The 22,197-nt window shown below is 39.4% G+C and overlaps 1 protein-coding gene across 1 annotated transcript in view; it reads right to left on the bottom strand.

The window, feature by feature from the left end:
- Window positions 1–22,197, bottom strand: part of LOC139709421 (uncharacterized) — an 84,147-nt gene that overhangs the window by 27,625 nt on the left and 34,325 nt on the right. The window contains exons 5-12 of the mRNA XM_071621388.1: window positions 21,930–22,006; window positions 19,272–19,395; window positions 18,031–18,188; window positions 4,824–4,983; window positions 3,953–4,018; window positions 2,975–3,070; window positions 1,182–1,223; window positions 58–177 (exon numbers count right to left, since the gene is read on the bottom strand). Coding sequence (XP_071477489.1) covers window positions 58–177; window positions 1,182–1,223; window positions 2,975–3,070; window positions 3,953–4,018; window positions 4,824–4,983; window positions 18,031–18,188; window positions 19,272–19,395; window positions 21,930–22,006 — 843 coding nt within the window. The remainder of the gene's footprint in view (window positions 1–57; window positions 178–1,181; window positions 1,224–2,974; window positions 3,071–3,952; window positions 4,019–4,823; window positions 4,984–18,030; window positions 18,189–19,271; window positions 19,396–21,929; window positions 22,007–22,197) is intronic.

Genomic DNA, 22,197 nt, shown 5'->3' with positions numbered 1-22,197 from the left:
CATCCATGGCTGCCAGGGATGTTTTCAATATGGCGGGTGCTTTCATCTCCCCCTTACCTCTTTGTCTTTGGCCCGGACGGTGTCCGTCAGACCCTGGATGGCCCTGTCTCTCTTCCTGCCGTTACCCTCCAGAGAATTTACTTCCTTCTCTCGGTCCCTGATCTTCCCATCCAGTTCCTACCAGGAATGAAGTGGGGAAAAAGGAGAAGGTTGCCATGGTGATAGCATGAAAACTTTCCCCTACTTAAAACATGGTTTGTTTCCTTGTCGGCTCAATTTCAACATACATGTATGTGATGTTGCAACCATATAGTCAATGAAAGCACAATAGTCGTATGTAATTAGATCAGCATAATGAATGATTGACAAGCTCATGTTCTCCACTTAGTCACAAGATTATTTCTTTTTTTTCTCTCATTATGGTCATAATCTTAGCAGCATTTTGAAGATGTATTAAAAATCATGAGGCACTTGAGACCACGCAACTATTACCTTATCAAACTGCATAAAAATTACTCTGTAAATTACTGTATACGCCGTATATTTCGCGAGTCTAAATTTTCGCGAATCAGGAATTCCCAATGATTTTGCGAGTGGTTAAATTCGCGATTGTGGAGTCCTGTACTGAACGAAGAGTGTACACAGGTACGTCACATTCACATCTGGATCAGAGTCAATATTTTCGCGTGTCTTTAATTTCGAGAGTAGCACCTGACTCGCGAAATTCGTGAAAATAAAACCTCGCGAAATATTTGGCGTATACAGTATTCATATAAGTGAAGACAGACATAGTGCACTGGACTGTACTGATGACATACCAAGAAAAGTGCATGTAATATGAGATGATATGTCGTCACATTCTCTTGAATGAGGTTGAATAGATCTAACTTGAATCTTATGCGGATTCATTTCTTAAAGAAAAAAAAGAAAGTCTGAAAATTGGATCAATACGAGCATTTGCAGCACAGTATGGCTCAATGCTTGCATAGGTTCAATTCTTACCACTTCATAAAGGGACATGACCGGTCATGATACACTTATCTCTAAATCAGGTGACCTTAGTACTGAAGACAGATTTCCCGCCGTAAAGTGGTCACATGACCACAAGGAAATTTGGACTTCAAGGAAATCTGTCTTTCAACACTGCAGTGAGTGTTAGAAGAAAGGAGAGGCATTTTTACCTTTATGACCTTCTGTGATACTTTCAAGGCATTCTCCAAATCCTGAATGTGAGACAAGAACAAAGTAAGATTGATATTGATTTAAAATGAAAGAACAAGATTCATTCAAAGATACAGTTAACTTGAGAGTCTTCATCTCCTCCAAATTGGCAACATAATAAAAAATATGTGTATCTACAGCAGTCATTAGAGATATGTTTGACTGTACTAAATTTTAGAATCATGCCACTCACATTATCTGTTAAGTATGGTCATATCGTCTTGTGAAATATGCATTTTACCTTGAATGGCATGTGCATTTTTCTATCATACACACAAGATACTCAACAGAAAGATGGTAATACCTTAAATCTATTTATATTGCATGCATAGCACATTCAATGTTCTGCTATACAATGTACGTTGAAATTGTAAAGGCTTGTGATGTACCAATGATTTTTAACACGTTTGAAAAACTTTTAAAATCAGCATAGCTTTTGACCCTCTCAACTGCAAACAGGTACATGTAACTTATTACTGTCTGAGCAGCAACACTTGTAACTATGCCCTCTATTAAGCATGGCACATGACACAACATTACAATATTCCTATCCTGCATATTACCAGCAGGAATGAGAGCATTAGTACAGAAAGCCAAAACAAACTGCTCATCACGACAGATGAAAGTTATCCCCACGTAACACAACCAAAGTTACGTACAAAAATAATTTCTTCCATCAAAGCCCCACGAACAAAACAAAACAAACTAGCAAAGCAGAGTAAAGCAAAGCAAAAGGAGGCAAAGGAAAATGGAACAAAAAGAAAAGAAAACAGAAAGAAAGAGTTCTCCTGAGGGTGCCTGGTATACCTCTATCACATGTTCATTGCTCATGGGAAAGTGGCTGCTCATACCATTTTCACTTTCCAAACAGAGTGTGTTTAATGTTGAGATTCAAAACACTTGAGTTGCATACTGGAAGGAATTGGTACAATACAAAAAATAAATTCTATAGAAGCATTACCTATTTTGTATGTCCTTCTTTCCCTTTCCCTACCACATTACTGCAGTTTGCATGCTGACTGTGAATATGGCTAAACTCAACAATTGTACTTTTGACTTTTGTGTCTATAGTCTTTGCATGATGGTCAAGAAAATACTCAAAGGCTTGTGATAAAAACAAATGAATTCAAAGTTATGTAAGACACGTCGTCCATCAAATAACAGTTCTTTGCCTTTGATAGATACATGTGAGTGTTCATTTTCCTACCACCAAGCCAAGTAAAATGCAGGTGCAGTCCAACCTCTCCTATCTGGCCTCCCTTTATCCGGATGCGATCTTGGCATGATTTTTTTTTCTTTTCTGTTTTTTTCAGTCTAATAATTAAGGGGAAAAGGGGGATTTCCAACTCACATGATTTACACATCATTCCCAACACAATTTACATACATTCACATCTAATTTTCATCTAAATACGATGCATTCAGACATTCACTACCCCTAAATCATCACAAGAACATGGACCGAAAACTATTCATTAAATCAGGGCACGGTACAGACGATCGTTCATTGAGCAAATTATCAGATACTTCAGAATGCAGACCGGCTGACGAGGACATGACATGTTCACGCAAAATTGATACACGTACATGTAACAAGCATTGGGTAGGCACCTGCGTGTATTAAACACAGAGTCTCCCATATCCGGCCAAATGAAATCCCTTATGCGGATAAGCGCTGGTCCCGACATGTCCGGATAGGAGAGGTCGGATTGTACATTGTACAATGTTTGGAGGGAATCCCCGACAAGCTTACCTTGATAGCTTTGGTTTTATCTCTGACCTCATCTTGGAGCTGTTCTGTGGCTTCCTCAAGGTCGCGAACTCTCTTCTCTTGTTCGAGATACACATCCTGTCAGGAAGAGTGTTTAAAGCAGAGTTTCAACTACAGTCAAGGCTTTTTTTTAATTCACAAAATACTACAGTTCTACTATTGTTTTGCTCATTCTACCCTATTTTCATGACTACTTCCTATCAACAGTGCCATATGAGATAAGAGTAAGATCTGCAATATTCTACTATCAAATGATGTGCATATGATTTGAATGTGTTCATGTTTGCTGACTGAGGTAATCATAATTTGGTAAAACACAGCATATTCTTACTGTAATTCCACATTACCACAGAGAAATTCAGCAACACATCATAAAGCTGTGACACATAATTTGATATAAGAATCAATTATGTGTGCACTAAAGGGGGTGATAGAATTTTGATTTCATGTCCACGATGTTTCCAATAGACCGGATCTGTGCTGTATTCAAAGTCTAAGCATGCTTCGTTCACCAAATATTGCTGGATTTTCCCTCCAATTACTCATTCCCTAGAGAACATGCTTGCCGAAACGTCAAGACTGGGTAGGCCCTTTTCAGGGCCAAACACATACACTAGAAAGAATACGCGGTGCACTGTTAAGCCTTCTACCACCCAACGTTCTACTGCCACGGAAGCCTTCAAAGATTACAAAAAGGGTATTTTGAAAAAAAGCAAATCTCTCCAATCTGGTCCCAATGCCAGGGCACTCTGTCCCTTGCTGGCAGTACACACTCTAGCTCATGATATACACAGGTCAGCGATTGACTGAAGTTCTCATAACAGCTGCTTGCAGCTGTGCTATAACACAGACATGTAATGCTGACTTCTCAAAAATATTTCCTTGTATAGAAACGCATGACACTTTTGACACACTGCAGTCCCTGCTAGCTGGATGGGTGGGTGAGTGGGGGCAGCGTACCTCATACTGTTTGCGTATTCTCTCCTTATCCTTGTCCTTGTCCTTGTTGGCGTCCTGCTGAATATCCTGCAAACGAAACACAAAACATTCTCAGTGACAGCTCTCATCTTCTAACAACAGAAAGGAGAACATACGGTATGACATAAGACAAATGCACCCCTATAGTTGCAGCTGTCATGGTGTACAAGAACGCAAGAGCTGTGTTTACGAAGACATGAATATTCACTGCCAATAAATGGTCTCTGTAGAATCCACATCATAGAACTTTTTGCATGGTTCCATGTCTGATGTCATACCCCATTTCTTTCGGGGAGGCAATACTGGCGATACATGTGAAGATGAACCTACAGACCGCAAAGCTCTATTACGTGGTCTGTGTGCAGTACCTCCACGGCCACCATGTAGCATCATACCACAGTGAGACAACTAAAGTCCTTCATAAGGGACACACATTATGGTCTATTGCATTTTCCTTATGCCAAAAATGAAGCAAATGACATCATAAATATTGTTTGCCCATAACAGAAAATCTCTAGATATTATTCACAATGTCAGGAGAATTTCAAATCTTCAGATACAGATAGTTTGCAGCCACTCAGGCTGTTAATCCTTTGTATACTTTGAGTACTGATTGGCACAGAAAACTCCATAGCATTGTACACACTGTCCAAAGTCTCTGGTGCAGAAAGGGTTAAGGGAAAGGATACAAGCCCAGTCACACAATCACAATTACAATGTTTGCTGTATTCAATATCATAAGGGAATAAAAGTGGAAAGGGAATAAAAGTGGAAAGTAAGTGGCCACTTAAAAGTATCCACTTGCATCCTTTGACCATTGGCATGGCACTGCAGACCTGAGGAGGCAACTCACATCTAGTTCCCTGTTTTTCTGCTGGAGTTCCTTCTTGAGTTCGTTGACCTGCTCCTGAAGGGGTTGGACCGTCTTCCTGGCTGTCAGCACCTTCTCATCATTCAGGTCCCCGATGATTTGGTCCTTGGCTCTCAGGGCTGCGTTCAGCTGCTCGATCACTCTGTGAAACAGTAAGAAGAGGATTGGGAAGAATAGGACTTTAGCTGCTTTACTCCATTAAAAGGACAACTCCTTACTTGGACACACTTGTACAACAGAAGAAAAATGTAGAAAAAAATATCTTATACTGTCTTAGTGCTTAGCATGAGTCATCAAACAAGAATAAACATCTTATGAATTCCAAGGCAAGGAAACAATGTCTTTTTTTTTTCCCTTAATAAATCTATTACTACAACTACTGACTCACAAAGGCAACCACAATCATGACCACACACGTGTATACACATAGACAAAATTACAAGCATACACTGAAACAGACTAAACACACACACACACACACATTTTTTTTTTTCCTTGATAATTTATTAATTTCATTCAAATCATTCCTAAACCAACCACACACACGCACGCACGCACCCACCCACCCACCCACACACACACACACACACACACTAGTCCTATTCATGTCCAGGGGAACTTTATGGCTAATATCCTATTCATTAAAACTTATTTTCAATAGAAGATACAGAAAAATCTGTGACTCATGCAGACTCTCATAAGCCAGCCAATTAGCATCAAGGGCTTTCTAGAATCCTGTGGTTTTAAAAGTTACCAAAAATTAAATGAACATAAATCATTAGATTAGCGTGTCAGGGGCATTTAGTCCATAAAAATGACATGCTAAATTATGGTAAATCAAGTCCCCCATTATCCGCACCTGCACTTTTCACAGAACACAACTGATTCTATCAAGAATTCCACCTAGAGTTTCACTCAGTACTTAATTACGGGGATTGGGTTACTGTTCCACACAAAATGCAGTGAAATCTAATCAAATAGGGTTAACAGATGAGAAAAATGCAATGCATTCACACTGGCAAACTCAACTGCACTTTGAAAACAATACATGAAATACTGTCCTTTGTGAATGCGAAGGCCCTCTCTAACAGAACATTTATGTCTCTTGAAGAAAGTACCACAGCAAAAATGTGCAGACTTACTAGCATGCCTAACATCAAAGTAGTACTGTAAAACAATATTTTTGCAACATAACAGTTTCGTGAACTGGAGCCGACGGCCTTTTTCACTGAATGAAATTTTTGCAAGTTTTGCAAACATTCAAAGCATATAATGTACACATGAACTTTTGTGTGCATTTTAATTGTGCGAATCTTGCTTCTCGCAAAATTTGTGAAATTAAAATGCATGCTAACATTCCTCGTTTCACAATATATTTGCCATCACTGCAAAATGAAGGCAAAACCAATCTTACTTCCAGTCAACAGAAATTAATAGAAAAGGATGGGTTTTGCTTTGTCTCTGTGAAATTCACATTTAAATGAGAATATGGGAGGAGTCTTTACTTACAGAAACATACATAATTCAAACTGATGACAATCTGTGCCTGTGATCTTCCACTAATATTTCTTGTAATAACTTCTCCCAGGCACTACGCAGCAGTAAAAAGGAATACAGGGCACACTCCAAATAAGAGTTCACACAACTTGTCCGTCTCTTCAAAGATGACCGAGAGATGAGGGGGGGGGGGGGGGGGGGAGGGCAAGAGGGATCATCTCTTATTCACTTCCACTACTTTGATGTGTCTTAGCTGCCACACCCAGGGGGGATAAGCTAGCCTCACTCACACCCTAATGCACTCACTCACTCAGCCATTGACGAGTTCTGGCAATAACACAGACGCGCGTGCAGGGATGCTCTCTGATTCAGGCCAGGCTACACATCCTGCTGACATTTAACTGCTGTCACAGACAGACAGAACCCATTACAGCAGTTACAGCTCTCCTCTGACGCACAGGAAAAGGTGCAGAGTTGGCGGCCAAAACATCTCGAACAAATAATAAAAAGAACTACTACCCTCACAAGCAATGCTTCATTTTGAGACCGATAGGTGCTTCAATCTACATAGAATGTGTAAAAAACAGAAAAAGTTACGAGCTGACAGATCTATTTTCAGCGAAGGACACTTGCACCTGTGGTATTACGAGGGGTAGATCTGCATTTGTATAAATCACACATCAGCTGATGGCCATGTGAATGAGAGTCTGGTCTGGAAAACTAGAACATCGCCTGGAAGTCTCTCATTTGAGCAGCCTCTAGCTCTGATTCAACCCTGACAAAACTGAAGCAATGAAATTTCAAGCAGATTAATAACAATGTCAAAAAAAGTCTGAAAAACATGCACTTATTTTTTGTTCTTTCCATTATACCATATTTCATTCTATTCTGCTTATTTCAATGCATTCTTGATTGACAGATATGAAAATAAAATGAAATTAAAATTTGAAATTATAATTAAAAGTGAATGAATTTATAAAGCAAAAAACAGTCAGTGTATGATGCCTACAATCACTGACACAAAACTATTGTTGTACACGCCACATATTTTGCTGCAGTTGACTGATACTCATAGAATCAACACTTTGACAAAATATTGCCTACCATATGCAATTATCTTCTACAAGGAATACCATACTTGCACTTCCAATGAGACATGACTATCTGCTTTCTACTTGCATGGTAACAGACAATAATGCTGTTCGGCAATGTCATGCAATGGGCAAGGGGGGAGGGGAGACATCTGACAATGTTTGAAAAGTTACAAGATTAAATGCATTACCACATCAAATCCTCAGGGAGTGATTCCTGCTCATCCAGTATCAGTTAAGGATAGCATTCCCTTTGTTTCTCTTCTCTCTCTTTTCTATCTACACATATCTATCTCTCACATTTCCATCTCTCACTATATCTACCTCTGTCTATCTCTACCCTATCTAAGAGATGGAGATGTGAGAGATAATCTCTCACATCTCCATCTCTCACTATATATCTACCTCTGTCCTATCTCTAACCTATCTCTCACATCTCCAGCTCTCACTGTATATCTACCTTTGCCTATCTATGTCTACCCTATCTCTCACATCTCCATCTCTCACTGTATATGTACCTCTGTCTATTTCAACCCCATCTCTCACATCTCCATCTCTCACTATATTTCTATCTCTATCTCTATCCTATCTCTCAAATCTCCATCTCTCACTATATTTCTACCTCTTTCTATCTCTACCCTATCTCTCACATCTCCATCTCTCACTATATTTCTATCTCTGTCTATCTCTACCCTATCTCTAACATCTCCATCTCTCACTGTATATCTACCTCTGTCTATCTCTACCCTATCTCTCACATCTCCATGTCTCACTGTTTTTCTATCTTTGTCTACCTCTACCTTATCTCTCACATCTCCATCTCTCACTTTATTTCTACCTCTGTCTATCTCTATCCTATCTCTCACATCTCCATCTCTCACTATATCTCTACCTCTGTCTATCTCTACCCTATCTCTCACATCTCCATCTCTCACTATATTTCTATCTCTGTCTATCTCTACCCTATCTCTCACATCTCCATCTCTCACTATATTTCTATCTCTGTCTATCTCTACCCTATCTCTCACATCTCCATCTCTCACTATATTTCTATCTCTGTCTATCTCTACCCTATCTCTCACATCTCCATCTCTCACTATATCTCTACCTCTGTCTATCTCCACCCTATCTCTCACATCTCCATCTCTCACTATAATTCTACTTCTGTCTTTCTCTCTGTCTGCCTCTTTCTGTCACTCTCTGCTGACAGGTGTGAAAGAAATATTGATGCAGGTTGTCGTATCGAGGGGCTTGCCGCAGCTCATGATGTTTATAATGTACCTGATGCCATCTCAACATTCAGCGCTTTACTTTTTACGAGGCTGTACCCTCCCTGAACCATGGTCTTAAGGTGAGTCATGTGGAAAGGCAGCATCGAGAGAGTGATAAAGTCTTCCACTCTAAGTACCCTTGTTTGTCTGTCTCATGAAACATGCTCATCTGGGACTGATCTGATAAGGGTAGCGAGTAAATGAGTCAAGAGTTGGGCATAGTCAGGTGGAGAGGGAAAGGTACTGAATGATATTATACACTATAAACCTTACATCTCATGCAACTACCCACATTGGTTTCTAGTTTTGTGAATGATGTATGGAATTCCAGCTGTTAATAATTTCTTACATTGTCAAGAGATAAGCTTGACCTCTCTTGCTGTTTGATGTCACTATGGTGGATTTGTATCTTAAGTTACTTCTTTTTATATAATTATTTGATGAATCAGGGAGGCATTTCATGAAGCATTTTGTCAGACATTCTTTTTTTCTGACAAACTGTTACCAAGCTACTGAAATTCTTGCATCTGATTAGTTCAGAACAAATTTGTTTGGAAAATTTGTCGCACAAAATGCTTCATGAAATCCCCCCGAGAGCTCAATATGACATACTGTAACATAATCTAGACTGATATTTCGATGCAATTGAGCACATAATGACAATAAATATTCATCAATGGGTGAGTTTATGAAGTTGTAAACCTTGCACACTGAATCTAGTGGTATAGATGGATTTGTACAATTGTACACCCTCAAAGGTTCCAAAAATCCCCCCCCAGCTTCTTTACAGTGGATGCTAATGTGACTAAAAGAGCACCCTGAGTAATACACCCAAATACACAATGATGAAAAAAAAAGAAGAAGAAAAGAATGATTAAATCTAATAGGGCCAATACCTTTACAAGAAATGAAGAAACATTTATAAAGGTCTTCTCTAACATAAAGTCAAACATTTAAAAGACAACAGTCAACAAACATATATGCTTGAATTTTGTAAGCATAAAAAATAATCTTAGGCCACATCATTATCATTTTAATCTCATCATCTTTTGTACCTAGATGGTGAAAAGACAAAACCCCTTATCACCTACAGATGTCAAAGTCATACACATGCAGGGTGCAACATCACACTCCTTGGCACACAAGTCTGGTCTGGTTTTATTACATATCCTGTGTGCCACTCTCTTCCTGTTTTTTTCTCTGTATTTTTTTTTTCTGTCTCCTTTTAAATCTACTAGGGGGATCACACACATATACATCGATGCCAGCAGAATCTCGAACAATGATTCTGTTATGATCTGGGACAGGGCAAGCTAACAATGCCCAGCCGCGTGAGTCACTAGCTTGTGAAGAGACCTGGCAATGTGGTTATCATTCAAACTTAAAGGTATACTTTCTTAACCCCTGAACTAGGCTAGTTGAGGAGACCACTGGAGAGGGGTGCGGAGGGGAAGAAGGATTAGGCAATATACCGATAAATGCCTATGGGTGACTGCTCTTGTGTCATCCTTATGCTTGTTTTTATTCATAGAACTATAATCCAAGGCAAGGCCTTGATCTAAAATTATTTTAAAGTGGATTGAAGTCTTGATAATATTAACTCTCATCATCATCATCATCATCATCATCATCATCATCATCATTATCATCGACATCATCGTAATCATCATTGTAATACAGTAACAATCACACTGATGATGAAAATACACATGAAAATTAAACATTATAGGCTTGGTCAGAGTTTCATTGTTCATGTCATTCACTACTCAAGAATATGCTCTAGCATCAATCAATACTACGATGAGAAAGCTTTATTCTGTAAGTGAACATGATTAATCACCAGTCAATAGCAGCAAAACCACTCATGTACGTCTTTGATTAACAACCTACATCGTGTAATGGCTCTGTTTCTATTCGTCTAAAACAAAGGATGTCCCACACAAAGGTAGTGTACAGTCTAATAAGAGAGAGGATGATAGTACTTTATGTAGAGACATACTGACTAATGTTAAAAGTGCTTAAACTGAAGGATTGCGCCGACATTGAACATGGCTGCAGGAGCAAAGAATTCCCATTTCCTTTCATCTTTGCATGTTTTTCAAATGTCTCACAAATTCTGTTATTATAAAACCCTACGACACAGACGGTGATATGAACATCTGAATATAACGCATAAGACTGAGATTGGTCAAATGCCACAATATGCCTTAAATGCCAAACATAGCACTGGTTGCATTCAAATTGCTGTGGAAATAAGTAATTGATCCACATATTTTTAGCCACTGAACGTCATCCTATGTGTTAAAACTTTTACACTTGGCCTCACTCATACCAAGCTGGGAATAAATGCACTTTTCACAGGGAAAATAAAGTGATGAAGTAATGCTAGTCACAGATCGGAGCAAGACAAGGTTTGGCATTTCCATCTAACAACTGCAACATGCTAATATCATGAGCTGCGCGAAAAAGAATTAGTGGCCGCTTGCGAATAAAACCTCATCCTCAAAATAGGAAAGACTCATTACGAATGCATCCCGGCAGCTCGTAAATTTGATCAGAGCCAGCTTGTCAAGCTGCCAAAATCAGTAAGACATGGTCCCTTGCCTGCAGTATTCATCTTTCTGCTTGGGGGGTGGGGGAGGGGTTAGTTAGGGGCTGGGGACATAAACCCCTGGGACTGATTTCCACTAAACAGGTGCGCCTTTACACCCTGTCATGACTGGCAACTTTTCTGACTAGAGTGACCCAATCGCATTTCCAGGCACTCCTTAGCCAGACGATGAAAGGTGACGCACGGGTTGGCATGGCAACCAGGGGTGTAAAGGTCATTACAATTAAATAATAATTTGCCAATGCGAGCTTCGGACAATATTTCCAGGTGGCTGCACGGGGCACGCTTCTCTCTCATAGTCGCCACCCTCCCTCCAAACATGTTTGTTGTGTGAGAACATTCAGACTGGCCATAGAACAAAGCATGTTCCTGACTACGCTAAGAAAAGAGAGAAAATTTTGAAAGTTGCCATGTATGTATACATTCATGAATGTATGTATGGACGGTGTACATTCTTCAAATCTATGCACGATGTATTTAACTTTTTTACTGCCACAATTGTGTTTGCCAAGAGAAAAAAAAACCCAAAAAACAAAAACAACAAATCGAACAAGCAACAAAAGAAAGAACATAACCTCAGCAAAAACCCTTTTGTTTCTACAGTACTAGGGATTGCACATCTACTGAGCTGGGGAAGACTTCACAGCTGCCCAATACCTCCTTACTATAAACATGCCATCACACTTTATGGGCAAACTGATCAGATTTTTTTTTTTTTTTTAATGGGAGGGGGAGGGGGGGGGGGGTTAGGAGGAACAAACAAAAAATAAACCATCACCCAGAAGGAAACTTGCAAGCAGTTGGAAAGGTTTGTTCATGTGATCTTTACTTTCCAATCCTCCAAATTTAACCTGTGCTAAAATTATGAAAGAAGGGGTGGGGGGGGGGGGGGGGGGGGGAACAGAATGTATGGTAGTGTTTGGGGGCCTAAAAGGTACAAACTGTGCCAGGGGCCATATTTCTTCTCAAAATATATCAATGTTACCATCTACTAATGCTGACAAGGACAGAGATACATGGACTTACAATTTCTCTGCCAAGGGGGATGGGCACAGTTTTCAAAGGCAGGAGAATTTGAATGGATAGCACCAATACACTACAGGTAAGCTTACCAGCTCATCCAAGCCCCTTACCCTACCTCTACAAAAATTGAAATATGAGGTAAAGGGAAATCTCCATAAGCTTGTGCGCAACTACATGCATCATAGATGACATATTAGTCACAATAATATCAAGTATCAATGTGCAGGTGTAAATTGGAAACAGCATCATTAGTTCAGTAAACGTAAGCACACTGCAATCAAATTCTAGGAATATTCTTGAACAAGCTTTGCTTTTTTCCCCCTGCAACACAGATCCACACTTATGCTGAACTCCCTACACAAACAGGATATGACTCCCCCGATGGATTATTTGATACAAATCTTGCTGAGACAAAAGAGGCAAAATCTAGCTGAGACAAAAGAGGCAAAATCTAGAAGTGAGATGTGCTATTTATAAGATTTCTTGAGGAAAATATATCTCTGTTTTTGAATACTAGTCAGGGTGGGAGGTACGAAAGAAGCCAATGAATATGAGGCTCTTATTACAGCACACATAATTTGGCTACAGAGAGTTTGCTCCTGTCACATTTTGTTAAACTAAAGTGACTATATTTCAAGCGCACTACTACAAATAACAGATGCAATCTTGCAATCGGAGTTATCTTGACTAACCAATCCTTAAATATCAAAATCTAGATGGCAACCAAGTATGACTCAAGACTCAAATTACCTGTATGTTGCCGGCAATATTGTGACTATGCACTATCAGCATTGTTATGATTGTTGTTGTTGTTGTTGCTATTGTTGTTGGTCTAGGTAATAATTTGAAGCCCACCAAGTTCTTCAGAAGAACAGCAACTGCAACAGCAACTGTAATCACACTAATATACAGCTACACATGTTAAAAGTGAGAAAACTATAGCAAGTACACAACTGAAAAACAAAGATGAGTTTGAGAAAGGAAAACATGGATGGAAAGCACACACACACAAAAAAAAAACAAAAAAAAACTCAAAGCATAATGTAAAGATAAAAATAAACTGAAAGATGCCACTAAGCCTTCCAAAGGTTTGACTACCAATCTGTCAATGCTATTAATTTCTCTCTAATCTTTCTGTTGATTCAGATGCCTGGGGAACACAGCAACAAACATGTTTTGAGAGTCTTTCAATTCAAGTGCTAAATGAGATCTAAACTATATCCAGCAGTTCCTGATGTTGGGAGATATCAAGTAGCATGATGAAGTACCTTTAGGACATCCCCTGACCTGGGTAACTTCATTAAGGAGTGTTAAAAGATATATACATGGACACAGAATCTGAAGAGGAGGTGATATCAATACGGCACGGCTTTCCGTTAGGAGATGAGAGTGAGATCTGTGAAAAAGTATCAGTGACAGAGAGCTGGCACGCTAAGTTAGGACATCTTGACTCAACAACCAAACTTTTGCAGAAATGTGTATGAATTTGGCCAGTATGCGGAGATGGTACTGATTTGCATGCATGGAAGATGTCACGTAAGCAAGTTATACAGTTGCAAATATGCGCAACAGAGGCTCTAGGTGTTCCTTTGAGATTTAATGACTCAGTGTCTCATGGGTTTGCCACACGTTCTGCCAAGTTGACATGGAATACATCATACATTGCATGTCACATCTTCGGGCAGGTAGCATGGAAGATGTCATGTCAAGCACATCGTACAGAATGTTGCACAACAAAGGCTCTAGATGTTCCCTTGAGGTTTAATGACTCAGTTTCACATGGGTTCACCACAGGTACAACTGCCATATTTATATCCCGTCCTAAATTTAAAATCCTATATCACATCTACGGGCAGGCATCATACCAGGCTTAAGTGTGCAATGCCTCAAAAAAGGAACACTACCCATCACCAAAACTTATGCTGCGTGACGTCGCCATCCCCTGATATTATCAACACTGTGGGCACGCTCCTGGGACATAATGCTAGTGTTTGCTATTCAGTCACGTCCATGACTGGGTGCATATTTTTGTCACAGCGGAACGTAAACAAAACACAATGGCGAGGGGGCGAGAGCTACACGGGCACAGGGGCGTTGCGGTGTGTGCCTGTGGCTGGCGTACCTGCAGGCACTGTGATGGGTGTACCTGTCAGGCATTTCGATGTTCCAACCACTGCAATGAAACATGCTCAGCCATTAGAGCTTTATAAACATGATGTGGTAGGATGGGATGATGATTAGAACAATGTTGTAAAACCACATTGTCACTACAAGCCTACGTTCAGACTAATGGGTGTCTGTACTCCCTTTAATCTTTACATTTATTCAAAGCCAAACCACAAAATAATGATCTTACTTCTGTCAGGATGAATTTGTTTTGCACTCCTTTTGTCTTAATCAGTGTGGACTACTGGCATGATTTATACTTTGTGTGTTTCTTATGAGTCATATCAATTTGTTCAGTACAAGGCATCCTTTCAAATCCATGTAAGTACTGATTCTAAGTTGAACACTTTCTTTTCTGGGTATATCTTGTAAACATTATTTTTTTAAATATGTTCTTGATCAGCAGGTCATTGATACATGAGGAAGGAAAAACTGCTGTGAGAAAGAGAGAGAGAGAAAAAAAAGAGCATATAGTACCTACAAACTGAAACACCACACATAGGGGATCTGTGCAGTAGCTAATATAAGGAAGTGCAAAATGATCTCTATCACTACAAAAAAAAAAAAAAAAAAAAAAAAAAAATACACAGCCATTTCATATTCCTAAAGTATATGACAGGAGGCCTCAATTTCGTGACCACCACAATTCCCTCCATTTGGAAATCAATACCCCAAACCTGACATGGTTTCACATTCAAAGGAAGGACATGCAATCCACGGCTGTATCGAATAAGTTCAATTGATAGAATGCATAACAGCACAAAAGACAAAAACCAGTAGTCTCAGCAACCACGACAACCACATCTGCGCACCATTAATGAGACACCAAGAGCTAAAGATTGGCTGGGACATCTCCCACAGTGTGAGCATAGGATTCTGTGTGGCAACAGGAAGCCCATACTCCCCCCCCCCCCCACCCCCATCTCCACTCACAGTTCAGAGACAAATTCAAGAGAATTGATCGGATAGTGAAACTGCGGTGCTAGTGGTTTCTGTATGATTTCTCTACTCAGAGGGCACTAGGGCTTACTCCAGAAACATCCTGAAATATGAACTGTATCCGACACGAACACCACAATGCTTACACACGGAACTAGGAACTTTCAATCAGCAATTCCGCGAAACATAACACCAGTAGTCTATGCTCCAGGAACTAACGGGCAGTGACTGCTCGGTTTTATGCATGTGGAAGACCTTCAGCTGGGCAAGATTAAACAGTGAGCATTCATAGTTCTCAGTAAACATAGGTTTGGTGAATGTTAACAGCACTTTTAAAACTTGTCCGTCATTACGGAAGAGAATGAGCAAAAAACTAATTATTGGCAGTTCAAGATCATCCACGCTTTGAGGATAGAGCACAGTTTTGATTTTTCTAAAAGCCAGAATAATTTGGGAAAATAATTGTAACAACATCATCACTAATTTCAAGGTGATTTCTGTCTACAAAGTCTTTCAATGAGCTCCTCAATGCTATGAACTTACTCAATGTCAAGATAAATTTTCATAAACTTTTCTTGATTAAGGCATTATGACAGTGCAGCACATTCTAAACTGTTTAAGCATTCACATATTGTTTGATCTTTGGCTCGCTAAAACTATAAGAGAGAGAGAAGGCAAAAGAAAACAAAACATCAGAAAGAGAGAAAGAGAGAGAGAGAGAGAGAGAAAGAAAGAGAAAGAAATCTATTCATTTCATGTACGAGACATTATACAATACACAATGAGTCTTGTGTTAAACAACCCACAGAACATGCTTTGGTAATATGTATTATGCATTTTTTTTTTTGTGGAAAGACCCCCCTCAGTTTGAAAACAACAACAACAAAAACAACAACAACAACAACAACAACAACAATAACAACAACAAAATCATAACCTGAATGGCAGCAAGTACTGGGTCATATTACGGGAAGAAATAAAAAAAACAGCATGAGCAGCCAATACAATCATTTACCCCTGTCAAAATGCAACACAGATTGTGAACATGGTTGCATAGCTATATTCAGAACCTCATCATGTCTTGTGACTAGTAAGTAGGAGCCCACTACCTTTCAACAACCGACTATTCCAGGAAGAAGGGGATAGTTGTTGAGAGCAGAATGCTGAAGGTGGATTCCCAAATTTCGTCACACCTGCACAAATGACAGTCATTTGGGGGGGGGGGGGGGGGGGTCCCTTCTCCACAAACTGCCGTAATCACAGTAAGCCGTGAATCAGAGTGTTTTGTGAGCCATCCTCCAGCTACCGGCATTAAGAGTCAAAATGAAATTACAAAATCCAATAATGCCCCGTCTTGCTACCGAGACTGAGGCTTAAGACGCTCTGCATCAGGTCAAGGCTGTAACTTTAATTCTTTCTCATTTCGCCAATCAGCCACAGCGGGGGCCCATATCATCTGACAGAACAGATTATGTCTCACTATTTTAAGTCCGGAGGTGATAGATACTGCACCCCAGCCTACCAAAACTATTTTTTTTTTTTTTAAAGCATATGTTTGCTGGCATGGCTGGTGATAGCATTACAAGATTAAGAAGTTCTTCATAATACCAACTTTCCTAATCAAATAACTAGTGAAAAATATCTTCTTTCTTTTTTTATCCTTTCCTCACTCCTCTTTCTACTTTTCCTTCCACAAGAAGAACAAAATAATTCAGTTGCCTATTCTCTGTATATAAGATTATCAATAAATTGCAAACAAAACCCTGTGTAAGAATCAGCTCAGGCATGCCACAAATGTTTATACCGATAATTGATTATTCCTGTCAAGATGTTGGGGACCTACCTTTTACAGCACGAAACAAAAACAAACAATTGTGGATCTGAATGGATGGCATATATTTCTGTAATTGTTTTAGAATTCTAGATACCTCTCCACATGTTCCTTTGGCCTTCACTGATATCAGCATCCATGCCACATAAATGTGGTCACGATGGCACCGCAAAGCGTGGTCCAAATTTCATAACAGGACTCTATCTTGGACGGGATGTGCGTATTTCCCGGTCACAGCGTGGTTAACGAATGACTCGCGCTCTCCACTTAGAACCTTGGCACATGTCCATCATACTACACGAACAAACATCATCTCCACCTCCACCCCACCCCATACTATACTATCACTGTAGATCTGACCATTCTTAACATTGTATGCAAGGTACAGCATGCTGACTTGGAGCACTGTCAAACTTTTGCAGGTGCAGACATAAATGTGACCTCACTGACCATCGACCCACCTCAAAGGACAGGTTGATGCACATGTGACTTTTTGCTCGTTTCCACCCACATATCCTTTACAAGATGACTCTAACTTAAACTAGCGTTGAACTGTTACTGAGAATGACTCCTATCGTGTTTGGTTTTTCACGCCGATGATCTTTCAGGCAGGAATTCCCTCTTCTTTGCTTTGGGGCTAGCCTTTATTTCAATTCTGGTACATACACAGTACGGTAAAAGTTTATGAACTCAAAAGGGAATAGCCTTGCTGCAGAGCTGTGTGGAAAAAAAAAAATCACAATATTTGAACTTAACCTACCTGTCCTTATCACCAAGCAGTTCCTTGTTGTTGGCGTGCTGCTTCTGCGTTTCAATTTTCTTGCTGTGAAGGGCGCCCTCTAGGTTTTCCTGCGTGGACTCCGCGTTGCTGAGTTGCTTCTCCAGGCCCTCCTTCGCCCTCTGCATCTCGTCCAGCTCCTGTTTGAACACAAAACGGTCACATTGCAATAGCAAACAAATAGTGCAAGGGTTAATGAAATTCACTCTCGGGCCTTAACTGAGGTTTTATCCGAGATAACAAACTTGTTACACGAGAAAAAAAAAAAAGGGGGGGGGGGGGAGAATAACTTTGAACTGCCTTTTACCTGCCTGCTTGTAAAACTCAAAACAAAACAGATATTTTTTGAAAGACAGAATGGTTAAATTTGTCGCATTTAACTTCAAGATATTTTGTTTTATAACACTGATTGTGTTTGAATGATTTTATGTAATAAATTTTGCATCTTGGGAGTAAAGAAGACCCATTGTGGTATCAAATAATACAAATATTAGTTATCTAGTCAGCAGGCAAATCAGCTTCTTGAGTATTCGCTTGCTTGCAAGGCCACATACTATATTTACACATTTGGTTTTTTTTTTTTCTGGTTGCTTTAGTTACTATTTCTGGAAAGTTTTCAAAGCAAGAAAGGGGCACAGGTTTGAGGGAAATCCTTGGTTGGCAAAATCCTTAAGTTGCAATACAGTCATCAACTGATGGCCTAGTTTGCCAAGGTAGCATGCAAAGTCTGGCAGAAAGAGCTCTGTCAAATCTCCACGTTGTTGGCAATCCGAGTAATCTGTGACCCATCTCACTAATATGGGAAAAAACTTGCGCTTTGTTCCATTCAGTTGCAACTGTAAACGTTCTTTTTAGAAAACCTAAACAAATCAAGAAGACTAATCAAAATTTGGCTGAGTCTGATGTGCCTGTATTTGTGTTAATACGTATGTTATCTGTAAGCTGTGGTCAGTAGGAACCGGAGTTCTGTCCTATAAAAGTTATAAGATCAAACATATACATAAGTCAGAAAATCAAACACAAGTCTATGACTACTGAATTCTGATTGGCTGATACTTGACCTGTGTGTGGATGTATCTTTTTACGCAACAGGGTCCTGGTGTCTAGTATATCACACAAACAATTAACTGGAAACATGAGCAGGTTACCCACCAGTGCTCTTCCCTGCAGATGGACTGAGCTGAGAACTCATGTACATGTATATTGGTGAAGTCCAAACTCACCTGTTGAATTCTGCGGCATTTTCCCTCCAGCTGCTCCCGCAGATGATTGAGGGCGTCCTCTTTGTCTTCAGTCTGCTTCTCTGCTAGTACCTCCTTCTCATGGGCAAGACTCTCCACAGCATTCCTACGAATGATGTGATTGGGGTGAGAAGAGGCATGAACTCTTTGTGACATTACAGGTAGTAGACGGTAAAAAAAGAAGGAATAAATTACAAAATATCAAATAAAGACATTAAAAACCAATAAATCAGTGTATATGTTAGAGTATAATTCAAATACAGAAATAAAATGGTACCTGACAAGGATAAACGCCAATAGTACTACTCTTCAATTCTGCCAGTCACATCTGGTAAATAATATCTAACAGATTGAAATTGGGAAGCCTACAAGTATTTCAAGTCTTAAGAGGGTACACTTAACAGTCCTTTTAATAACAACCTAGGTATAAAATTGGTTGCTGTTTCTTTCTTTTTCCATATACAATGTCACTCTATCTCCACTCATCCTCTCTCTTTTTTTTTTAGATCACACCATCAAAAAGGAGAAATCAAAGGAAGCATCAAAATAAAGGCATGTGATTTTAGACAAGTCCTGTATGCTAGCTGAAAAGATGAAAACAAAAGAAACATCATAAAAACTTCCACGCCCTCTCTGTAACAATAGTTGCACACTTTGTCACTAAGGTGGCATTTAATACCTGGTTTTTGTTCTCAATATAGTTAAACTTCCTTTATCAATAAAGGCCTGTCATCATTCTAGCAAGCCAAGCATAATTCAATAGTCCCAACTCACACTATGCATTCAAACAACTTGTCCGTGCCTTCTTCATTGCTGTTAATTAGTGACTTTTAATTAAGGAAGTAACACCTTCATCGACGTAATTGACACAATTTACAGCTTTAATCTGAGACAGGCAGAAAAGAGATGAAGTGCGTGTTGTACTTTAGATCCCCTAGATTAAATAAATTAACTGATGAGTGATGGCAATTATATGTTTGAAATATCAGGTGAAGAATGAGGGCAGCTCATCAGTACTTGTTAAACTGAATCACAGTAAATTCATCAGCTTTACTAAACATTTGTATATTTGATACAAATAGAAACAGAATCTGATGCTACTTCAAGCTACAATACCCTGTGTGAACTTCTTGTAGTTCCACCTAATCCATAATTATCTAAATATGGAACATATCATTGCTTATATCACAAACCCAACATGCAGGTAGGTATATGATTAATACAACTAAAGTCTACTAATCTATAAATGCACATATCTTTACAGAGGTACCAGCTAATTTTCAGGCATTGCAGTGATGAGAACTGAACGTAACTGTAGAGCACACACGCAAACAGCAATCCTGAAGAGAATATGCTGGATGGCTGCACAACACTTTGCATGGAGTGAGACTAAAATTTGTCAGTGACATCGACATACAATTCCTGACCGGGAATACCTTGTGAGGGTGAACGACCTGTACGTAAGCCACTCATGCTTATGGCATGGTACAAGGTTACATCTTACGTGTACAGTACACTTGTACACTTGTGTGAAGCATTGTGGACACTCCAGAATAAAACATGAAAAACAAAAACAAACCACGAACCAAATGGTCAAATATATATCACAACTTTGACTGAACCTGCGCATATGCAGGTCACTTTGCCCTGACGCATTTGAGATTATCAATGGACAAGGGGTACTTCTGGTAATTGGGGAGTGAGGATGAGTAATATGTTCATGACTCACAATTGTGAGATAAGACAGCGAAAGGATATCAGTGAGGTTTTATGCTGCCAATTATCGAACTTTATCTTGTCACCACAAATGTACAATACATACTTTCATGGGCTTGTTTGTGTGTACGCATGTTTGCTATTCTTTAATGTCTTTTCAAACACGTCTAGGTTTTACACATGGACCAAAACATCATATGGACCTTACAGTACACCAATTCAAAACTGAAATTACTGTGTAAGTGATGCAATATTTGATATGATATTCCATGTTTCTGTGTTGGTATGCAGCAACCCAAGGTTGCACACAGGATGCGAACACACAAAAGAAGCTATTTTAGGAATACAATGTGTTCCATTCAAGCACTATTCATGCTCAGTATGGCTCCTGATATAGTTTACCTATCCCTGTTCTAGGAACAGAATGTATGAGAGCACTTAATACCCATCTACAACTTTAATAGTTCCGGGTGTTTGTTCTTTGAAGCAAATCACCTAACACGCCTTGATTACCTCATTTTTTGAAGGAGTGTCTAGAGTTTTATATAACTTCTTTAATGTGCGTGAGATTCCAAATCTTTTACAGAGTGAATGAAACAAAAATCTGATTTTTAATACCCCCCTGAAATAAAAACTATCAAAAGACTTTGGAGTATTTGTCATATTGTGTGACTAGCTAATACATGATTTATGACAAGGGAAAAAAGAAATAACAAATGGGTGGTCCTCAACAAGTGGAGTATAGTTCGAACTCTCATTGAGTCCACCACAAAATTCTCTCCTTACACCTATACGTATTACTACTAACTGGCTGGGGTATGTACATGTACCTGCTATTTTTCATACCATCAATAAACCTAATATTGTTAATGTTAGCTGCGTTTTCTGCGTCTAGACCATCATCTCTTCCATCAAAAAACTTACGATGCTTTCACCAGCAACTGTTGCTTCTCTGTCAGCTCCTTCTTCAGACTCTCGACCTCTACTTTGAGTTCGATGTTCTGGTAAGTAAAGGGAGAAAGATCAAACATTGGGTGGATGTGAATCTATCCATCCACTTTGCATGAATCGAGCTTCGCCCACGGACACAATAGACATAAACATGAAAAGTTTACGGTTCAACGAGTACAGTATTTTTCCCAGTAAGTGCATGTTTTTGTTCTTGTCTGGATAAAAAAAAGATAATTGTAAA

Source organism: Diadema antillarum, unplaced genomic scaffold, assembly GCF_040938485.1.
Source record: "Diadema antillarum isolate AM-2024a unplaced genomic scaffold, OU_Dant_1.0 seq00001435_RagTag, whole genome shotgun sequence".
NCBI classification, from domain to species: domain Eukaryota; kingdom Metazoa; phylum Echinodermata; class Echinoidea; order Diadematoida; family Diadematidae; genus Diadema; species Diadema antillarum.
This window is presented reverse-complemented; position numbering and strand designations above follow the sequence as displayed.